Below are 10,249 nucleotides of genomic sequence, written 5' to 3'. Positions count from 1 at the left end.
TCTGACCAAAATCCCAGAATTAGATCCCGTAGCTCCAAAGGCTGATCCAAACTCCAGGGGTAAATGCTTTCAATGCTTGGCATATTTTTAAGCCAGATTCAACATTTTCATAGGCTTCAGTTTTCAGTGTAATATCTGTTTTTTCTTATGCTTGCCGCCTTCCTGTCCCTGCCAAAGTCTTTTAACAGTGTCTGTGAGGTGTTGAGGAGCTGGAAAATTTTTGAACTTAGGATTTTCAGTGTAGACTAAGAACCTTATAAGACTAAGAACTTTATAAATCTAGGTGGTCATTCTCACAAACCTGGTCAAGATCTCTTCTGTGGTCTCATACAGTGTCTCTCCCAAGCTGCTACTGAGAACCACGATTTGGAAATTTGAGAAAGACTTCTCTCTCTAATTGATGTAGTGATCTCAAAGGAATTCAGGTGCTGTAATGGATTAACATGCACATTATTATTGTGAAAGGTAACACCTGGAATTCTATTCAACTACATTCTGTATTTTCTTCCAATTAGGATAAATCGGCATAAAAAAAGCAGAGTTCAAAACCTATGGCTCAAAGCCTATAATTTACACATTATTTATTGCTCTTTACTTAATTAACATTGAAGCCACTTATGAAAGTAAAACCAAGTACTTGTCTAAATGTATATGCCTCAATTTCCATTGAGCTGACTGATTAATCAGTGTAAGACACAGAGGAGGACATATGAAAGCTCAGGTAAGTGAGCAAACCCCATTTTCCAACAGAGGATGCATTTTATTCCAGCTAACAATCCATATGTCTGTATATCAAGTCCAGAAATCATCATATCACACTCTCCCTGTAAATCACAACCCTCAGCAGGACTCCTTGGTTTTGTGAGTTGAAAATCAGCTTTAGCCATGTGGCCAGTCTTTTTCACAATCTTACTGCGGACATTTGTAGTGGAGTTCATAACCCAGTATCTTTTTCTCCATGATGACAACATTACGTTGGTTTCTACGAATCCTGAAGAGTCATTAGAAATCTCTGTGTATAGTGTTTTCAGCCATTTTCTTCTCTCTTTCATTCCCAACTACCATGTTTAGTTTACCATCCTGACACTGGAGACAGTGAGCATAGGATTGAAATCACAAAACAGTTGCATAAACCAGCATCAATAGTATGCAGAAAACTGGACAAAATGAAAATTGTGACATGACACATGCAGTTCAGTGTAGGACAAACTGCAAGAGAGATGGGTTCTGTAGCTACAGAGAGCTAAACTCGCTGCTCAAAGAAGTGTGCCCAACAGAAAAAGCATGAGTTACTGGAGTAAGAGGCTGAAACATGGGGACAAATAGCTACATGTGGGGAAAAGGAGAGTAACTTGAACAGCCTTTGGAGTTGGGGGTGCGTGGGCAGTGAAGGATAAAAGATAATTAAAAAAATAGTGGGAGCACATTAAAAATACAACTAAACCCACTTCAAGGGCGATACAGAAAATCCTGCTATTTTCCATCACCGAAAAAAATTCAAAACCTCCCTCTTGGAGAAACGGCACTCAAGATACTGCCAGTTTGCACCTAAATCTCCTAGATAACCAATCCCAAGCAGTTTTGAAAAAGATTAGCTGGAACAAACACATATACTGACATGATGAAATTTAGATTATCGGTTAAAACCCTCCATCTGCTCCCTGCCTTTTAGTTTTTTTTCCTTTTTAGCAAACAAAAGGAAGAAACATGAGAGATTTTAACAAATTCTGTTACCAGTTTAATTTTTCCTATTGTGTTTTTCTTTTTGCTGAGGGATTTGTTCAGCTATTACAGTGATGGCCACATTAACTGTTCAGACAGATGAAATTTTTACTTTCTCCTCCTAGGCTAAAAACCATTGATGTCACAGACAGTTTTGCTTAAAGATGTTGTGTATGTTAATTATATTTACCTCCTACAATGGTAGGAGGTGTAATGTCTCTTATTTTGCAGTTTCTGCGTCTAGTGGGAAAAAAATGAGATGGTTACTGTAGATGGCTCAGCTACTGCATGTTGGCATACACAGCTTCTTGCTCAGACTTAACCTAATTTCTATTTTTTCCTGTTTGTGTGAATATTAAACAAGAGAATGAAAAGACTACTTCATTTGAAAGGCTTATTTAATTTCCCTTCTCTTCATTTGCTTTGTTTACTGAATTACATTTCCATAGAAGAGTGGTAGGTACAACTGTCTCCCCTGACTAAGTGATTCAAATGAGCTATGAATAAAATCATTTAGATACCATTCACAACCATGTTTTATTAATAACAACTAAGAATGTTACTGTAGTGCAATAGGTAGTGAATTTCTGCAGGCTTTTATCATTGCACCCACATTTTTGTCAGACTCTTAGTATTGTGTAACTGTATTAACAGAGCTTTTGAAAGATGTGTCATTAAAAGTTATGTAAATAACTACTTTGAGACTTTCAATCAAATGCTCATAGGGCTGCTTACTCCTTTTAAAGTCAGCACTCAGTTGTATTAATGATTTTTTAAATATGTCTGTATTTGAAAGGCAAGTTGTAGTCATATGTCATGAAATTTCTGCTTTAAACCAAACCTCTCCTTTTGGAAAACAAATGCAAATGATTCCACACTCTTTGCATTCCTATTGTTTTTCAGATGGGAAGGCAAAGTAAGGACTATACATACTAAGTAAAGAAAAGACCAGCTCTACTAAAAAAGCAACGACGACAGATGATTTATTTCTTCAGCTATTTCTTCAGCCTTTGGCACCTCAACATCATTCATTTGCTGTTTTTCTGAAAGCTGTCATATTCTTCAGCTAATTATGAAAACTTTATTTTCTTCTATTTCTGGGCAAATCCTTTGCTTGTTGCTGTTAAGATTTATATATGCCTATTATCGCATTCATAGAACTGAAGAATTATTTCATGTCAACTTTACTTTCATTATCGAACATATATAATGTGGATCACAAAATGTCAGAGGAGAGCCATCTTAGTGAACCTGGCCAAAATTTTCTAGTATTATAGTTATTTCTGTTTATTTTTCTTGAGAATGTATTTTTCTGTACTTGAAAAGCCATCAGTTTTCTTTAGAGAATGGGTTATTATGCAGAAAATATGCACTCTTAAAGTTAAGCTTCATGCTGGTAGAATTATTTTAAAGATTAAGACAGCAATGATTACTTCCTAAAAATATGTTAACATTAAATAGGAACTACTAAAGAAAACTTGCTCTCCTTTTCAACTGAACATTAGGGTCTCAATACAGTTGGCTGTAATCTGAACCGAAATAAAATTCTCAGCTGATTTACCAGCTCAAGAAATGCAGTGGCTTTAAGTTGTAATGGCAGATTTTCTCTGTGTAGAATACTGGTTCACAAACTTCATGTTTATTTTGAACCTATTAAGACCTTGAGAAGGAGGGAAATCTAAAAGCTCTTGATTCACTTACAGCTGTTAATGGACCACTCACTCACTGATTAAAACAAGATTGATTAAACCATCCCTGCAGTGGGAATATAATTTCAGATACTAAATTTATAAAGATATGGAAGTCCTGTATCAGAAGGTAAAAGAAGACACATAAGGAAACTTGATCTTCTTTTCTTTTTTTTTTTCTTTTACTTTTGTTTTCTACAATCATTTTGTTGAAACCAGTAACACACAAAGATTTCAAAGGGGCCAGGACTTCACCCATTTTCCTGCTTCATTCCTTGTTTATTGAATTTGTTAGAAAAACTGTTTCCAGAGAGTGAACAAAGTAATTAATAAACAGGAAAAACTAGTCTGAAACTCCATTAATAACCAACTTATTTTTATTAGAGCAAATACAGTTGTGAAAACTGTACATTGTACATTTTGGGTCAAGAATTATAAATAGAGAAACTTATAGATAAAGAGTTCATTCTTTGACAGCAAGAAACTTAAAATAGACAAAATCACATTATTAAGTACATTGGCAGGCTTCATTGTGCTGTCCAAAATGTAGTGTACAGTATAACAACCAATTATAAATAGCCTTTCATGTAAAATACAGCTGTGCACATTTTAGAAAAATACCAACAATTTGTTTGAGCTTTGTTTTAAAAAAGCTTATAAATCATACATATTTATAAATGGTACTAACATGCTTAAATTTATAAACATTTTCATAAGCTTTGTTACCCATTATTTCCAGAGCATAAAGTATTTTAAATAAACATTTAATAGGAATTAAATATGTCAGTTACAAAATTACCTCTCCATGTAAGGAGACAGGGGGTGATTTCACTGTTGGATGGAACATTTTGTCCATTATGTCAAGGCTTATACAGTAACTTTTAAAATTTTGTTCTTAATTAAAAATGACTTTCCTAAATTTAAAACACAAAACTTTTTTCTTTAAAAATAAATATACAAGTTTTATTTTCATTTGCTCTCTTTCTGCGTTCTTCTTTATCCACACTGGTCAAAACACAGGATTCTCAACATACTTCTGTAAAAAACACCACCGTGTTACTGTCCTGCTTGGAGCTGCTTCGCTGCACAGTATTCAGTCCATACCTACGTTACTTTAATATGCTGCATCCAAAGATAGCTAATGTACTTTGTAAGAATGTTGCCCATTAAACCATGCAAACATGTAGGAAGTTTACAAACAGGTTCAAAAACTATACTGTATGAAAGATTTTCTAATAGAGATAAAATAAACCATAATACAAGCCCTTTGCTTTTTGCAGCTTTAAATTAAAATATTTACTTGCCAAATGATCACACCACGTATTTTCAGTAAATAAGCATGCTTTTGATTAATACAGGGTACAATAATTACAGTATAATGGCACATAAAAAGAAACATGATCACATCATTTGAATAAAGGGCTGTGAAACTACTTAAGACAAACTTTCCAAATGAAAAATTTTGAGGCTTTTTTTAATGCTGAGGTAAAATTATACAAGGACTTTAAAGACTTCAAAGGCATCAAATTGATACACAGTCACCTAACATTCCTAAATGCTCTACCTGAATGTATTCAACACAAATGCAGTATTTTAAAATTATGGCAATTTATTATGAGCATTAGCTAGCTTAACTGTCATTGGCATGAATGTGTACTCAGACAAGACTTCAGTTTAACCGCTGGCAAAATACCTCAGTGTTGAAACATAATAATTCAAATCACCAGTTACCACAGCACCAGAATTTAAAAAAAAAAAAAAAGAAGAAGGAAAAAAAAAAAAAAAGGAAAAAAAAAAAGAAAAGAGAAAAAAAAGAGAAAAAATAGTCAACATGCAAACTCCGTATCTCGTCCTTATTCTGATATTCCACCTCCTGTTTAGAGTGTGCTGATATCAACTTAAGATTCTTGTTTTATTATGAAAAATTTAGCTTGCTATTCGCATAAGCAACTGATCACTTTTAGGAAGGTATCAACATCTTTATATTTTGGAGTCATGGCGTATTAGTTACTAAATCATAAAGGAAAACTGCTCTTCAGGTTTAGGAAAATAAATTTAAGAATTTTATCTTCAGATTAGGAAAAGCATTCATTTTCTGCTTCTGCTGCTAGGCAGAACTGGTAGCTTTCTCCAGGTCGTACTAGACAGTATGTTATGGCTATACATCAAATTTCATAAACAACAAATGAATAGAATCATGCACAGGCAAAAGAAATTCAATCTCCCAGAAATCTGCAGGAGATGTTAAAAGCAGCAGGTAATGGAATAAGACTGGTGACTGATGATGCTAACTATTTCTTCTAATGAGATAGGAGTGAACGCTGGAATCACTTCCACAGCAACAGAATCCTCTGACCACATTCCTCTGGCAGTCGTTTTCCCATCTCCCCACTAAAAACATCAGACGGTAAAATAGTAAGGCAGCTGTTAGCTTCCATCAACAAAAAGTGCAGCTCCGTACATTTCCAGTTTAGTCACACTCTGCTGGAACAGATGGAGAAGCCAATGCACTTCACTGGTGGGGCTGCTTCAGCAGATTATTTTGTTTGTTTTCCAACATGGCTGCTTGCTTCAGCTTTCAGAAGACCCCAAAGCCATGAGCCATCAGCAGAGAAACTGAGCTGGGCCCCTGGCTGAATATTCCAAGTTTCATCTCTCTTGCGTCCCATCCCAATTCCAAGCCTCCTTCCCTGTGTCTGAGTATGACAGGTGCCATTTAAAAGGCTGATGACACAACTGCAGAGAACTGTGGGCTAACACCACTAGTTGTCATGACTTCACTGAAGGGTCAAAACAGTTATATTATTAAATAACTATGTTGAATCACATTCAGGCACAGCTAAAATTAAAGTAGGGAACGTTAAAGATACGCAAAAAATTTAATCTTTATCATTTTAGGTGGGGTGGATATGGTGATTTTATATGAAAACAAGACCATTCTTACCTTTCCAAATTCCAATCAAGTTAGAAAATGGACAAAAAGAATGGCTAAACCAATATTCAACAGCATTACCAGGGCTATCATGACAGAGTTGGGGCCCTGAAAATGAAATAAAGATATTAGAATTAATGAAAAGTTTCACATGGTGCGCAGCAATGAACATGACCTGACTTCATCATTTCCACCGGCTTTGTGCCTGCACTAAAGGATTATCTAAATAGTAAAGATACAGACTCTGCCCTAAATCACAGCCATTACCGTTGGTATTGAGATGAGCTAAGTACCATATCTGTGAAAATTGCCTGTATAAATACAGGTATTTATGAGTATAATATTACACTGTTCTTAATTACAGTGAGATTAAGCCATCTGACAAATATGACTATGTAAACAAATGAAAACAAACCCATACACACAGGAACAGTATCAGCTTAAAATAAAAACAAAGAACTTGAACTATTTTAGGAAAGCTGGAGTGCTGCTCTTCATCCTTAATATAGCTTCCTTCCCGAATTCCAACCAATTTCAAAACAGACATGACAATTGAAAAGAATACCCTTTCCTTGATAACCAAAGGGGAAAAAAAGTTATTTACCACATTGCGCCAACATAACTATGTTCCCATTACAGTTAAAAAACAATTTTACACTGCAAAATTAAACTTACTTTGATTTACTCTGACACCTTACAGACCTATGTACTGAAGAAATGGGAAGTCAAAATACTTCCTAGCTAGAGCTAAAATTGCTTAGAAAAACTGTGAAGCCAGAGAACAAACTTTTAAACTCTTTTCAGCAATTATGGGTAAATTTTTTTTAAGCATGGATGCAACTTGAAATAATGTCCTGAACAGATGGAGATTCTTAATTCTTCTGTTTTCCTCTTAACATATTTGGTTTACTACAAAATATTTTCATAAAGATTTGTAGACACTTGTATTTTAAGGTTGCACATTTACTGTAACAGAAAAACTCAGACACTACTTTCCTAAATCACTAAAAGCTGAACAAAAAATCTCTGCAAAACCAATCTTCTGAGCTACATAAGTCTCACTGGCATGTGTAAGAAGGTACATATTTCATTAGAAATGACATCTTTTTCATTTTCCACATGAGGCGCACCTTGTAGAAATTCATTATGCTTCACAATAACAGTAACATTAGCTATAGAATTTCTGGAATGCTAAGGTTTAAGGACTTACTATTACTTCTTCGGTGCAGCAGTGTAACTGGGAAGCTACTGAATAGTGCTTCTGTCATTATTGTATCACATCCTCTCATCCTGAACAGAGTCATTAAACATCTTCTACCAGAAAACACCTTTACACAGTAGTTAAAAAGGTAGGCAAGATGTGGATTGCTAAGTTCTTCAGTAAATCACAAAATACGTGTGAAGGACATGGAGCTGTTGGAACAAGTCCAGAGGAGGGCCATGAGGATAATAAAGGGGCTGGAGCACCTCCATTACAAAGACAGGTGGAGAAAATTTGGGCTGTTCAGCCTGAAGAAGAAAAGCCTACCAGTATCTGAAGGGGGCCTAAAAGGATGCTGGGGAGGGACTCTTCATCAGGGATGGTAGCGGCAGGACAAGGGGTAATGGGTTTAAACTAAAACAGGGGAAGTTTGGGTTAGATATAAGAAAGAAGTTATTTGCTGTGAGGGTGCTGAGGTACTGGAACAGGTTGCCCAAAGAAGTGGCAAATGCTCCTGGCAGTGTTCAAGGCCAGGCTGGACAGAGCCTTGGGCAACATAATCTAGTGTGAGGTGTCTCCACCCATGGCAGGGGCGTTGAAACTAGATGATCTTAAGGTCCTTTCCAACTTTAACCGTTCTATAATTCTAAGATTCTACATTATGTCAAGTACTCCTTAAATCCCTGGGGATTCTAAACCCAACCAGCACCTCTATTCATAATGGCACTAAAGTGCTCTTTGCACCCAATCTGAGGTATCTGTTCACATGTTGAGGAATTAGGTGTTCAAGTTCCAATAACGATTGAGATTATCAGGATGCTAGTTAAATGTTGCCATAGGGGGATGGTATTGGCAGCAAGATTTGCATTTTGCTTAATGGCAGAATGTCTAAAATATGCACTAGGAAAATGAAGACTAGGTTTAAAGTCACCTTAGTCAAAGGGATTTTGAATAACAAGTTAGTTATTAAAATCAGTGGTAAGTTTTACCCACTGGGTCACAGAACAGAAGTGGAAACATGTTTCTTCCTTCTTCCTGGAAGTGAGCCCCTGTGTGCCAGAGAATATGAGTGACAGAGAACACGCATAAAAGGAAACTGTGACTCCAGATATGGTTACATTTCTTACTACTGCACTGTAAGCAGCCTTGCAGTAATAGTGTGTAATTCAAGGTTAATTTCTTCTTTCTCTTTCTAGCATGGTCACAGTTGTGCTAGCTTGGTTACTTCTATGCTTTTCTACCGTGAAGCAAATCCAAGTTCCCATCAGGATTCCCATCAAATGCATTTGGCAATTGTGAGACTTATGTATGAAAGCCATATTGGAAGATTTTGGACAATAAAACATGTTTTACTGAAACAGATACTTTAATAATCTTGCAGTTTTGCTGTCTTGGAATGTCAGTGTCAACACTCTTAGAGTGAAGCTTCCATTCAATGATGACTTCTTTTCCAAAAAATTCCTAGAATCTCATGCCAAACCACAGTACACATATGCTAATGTTACATATCTCTTTACAGGAAGTGCGATTGCATATTAATTTCCACTATCATTTGGATTCAGCATATTTCTCTCTGGTGCTGAGACACTGGCACAGGTTGCTCAGATGTTTTGAATTCCCCATCCCTGGCAGCGTTCAAGGCCAGGGTGGACACGGCTTTGAGCAACCTCCTCTAGTGGAAGGTGTCCGGGCCCATGGCAGGGACACTGGAACTAGATGATCCTTAAATGCCCCTTCCAACCCAAACTGTTCTATGATTCTACAATTCGGACAGGGGCACCAGTGTTATCAAAATCAGGTCAATAGTTCCTTTATAGTTCAGGATCCCACCTAAAGATTTTACAGTTGTATTTTACAGTTGTACCACACCAAGAATTGCAAGGAACTGTGAAGGACATCATCACCTAACACCATTACAATTCATCAGGATTTGGCTGTCTAATTCTTTGTATATTTGAAAATAATATCCATGGAAATCAAGTTGATTTACTGCTATTGAAGGTAAATTTGGACCTCTGGGGACTTCACAGGAACCTGAAATATACCCTGAAACAGCATCCTGACAGCTTCAAGACAGCTTTTGGCTGCATGGCAAGTCAGGACTGCAGCTCAAAAAGCAACCTGGTATCACTGGTGCCCCATCTTAGAGAATCAAGCTTCATGAAAGGGGAACGGACTTCTTTATGATGCATGTGTCAGTCAGGATATGTATAACAATCTCATCACAACAGCATTAGATAAATCAGGCTAAAAACCCTGGGGACTATGGTCTGAATCAAGAAATCTCATCTACAAAGACAGAAGAAATTGACACCTTAAGAACTGAGCTGCTGATGATCAAAGGAAAACGTTTTATCTGTTTATGATAACGAGTCTATGCTGTATACAAAGAAGCAAATCTCATCTCTTTTGGCCTGCTATCAGCATTTTGCTTCCTTTTCTGATAACCACAACTTTCAGGCCAAAGCAGAATTTCTAATACACTAAAAAATGATCAAACAGTATTTGTGTGGCATGCAGTTATGCAGTGAACTACTACCTGTATGTAGACACCTATGAAATGAGCATTTAATGCTCTAAGACAAATACTACAAATAAGACTTTAGTGTCCTGCAAGATCTTAAAATAGCAAAAGCCAAAATTAGTCTGAACAGTCTAAGAGTGACTAGAACAGGTGCACTAAAGTAGCTGTAGTAGAAAAACTCC

At 36.3% G+C, this 10,249-nt stretch overlaps 1 protein-coding gene across 4 annotated transcripts in view; it reads right to left on the bottom strand.

The window, feature by feature from the left end:
• Positions 1 to 3,769: 3,769 nt before the first annotated feature.
• JPH1 (junctophilin 1) overlaps positions 3,770 to 10,249 on the bottom strand; it is an 89,796-nt gene continuing 83,316 nt past the window's right edge. The window contains exons 5-6 of one of the 4 annotated variants that reach the window (XM_061448271.1): positions 6,355 to 6,450; positions 3,770 to 6,249 (exon numbers count right to left, since the gene is read on the bottom strand). In XM_061448271.1, the coding sequence (XP_061304255.1) occupies positions 6,370 to 6,450 (81 nt within the window). In that variant the 3' untranslated portion in view covers positions 3,770 to 6,249; positions 6,355 to 6,369. The remainder of the gene's footprint in view (positions 6,250 to 6,354; positions 6,451 to 10,249) is intronic. The other 3 variants (XM_061448270.1, XM_061448272.1, XM_061448273.1) reach the window with 3 other exon arrangements.

The sequence above is a fragment of the Pezoporus flaviventris genome, unplaced genomic scaffold, assembly GCF_033815535.1.
Source record: "Pezoporus flaviventris isolate CSIRO_AGI_PZ_B2104156 unplaced genomic scaffold, CSIRO_AGI_Pfla_v1 ptg000007l, whole genome shotgun sequence".
Taxonomy (NCBI): Eukaryota; Metazoa; Chordata; class Aves; order Psittaciformes; family Psittacidae; genus Pezoporus; species Pezoporus flaviventris.
The sequence above is the reverse complement of the archived record's forward strand: the minus strand, read 5'-3'. Positions and strand labels throughout refer to the sequence as shown.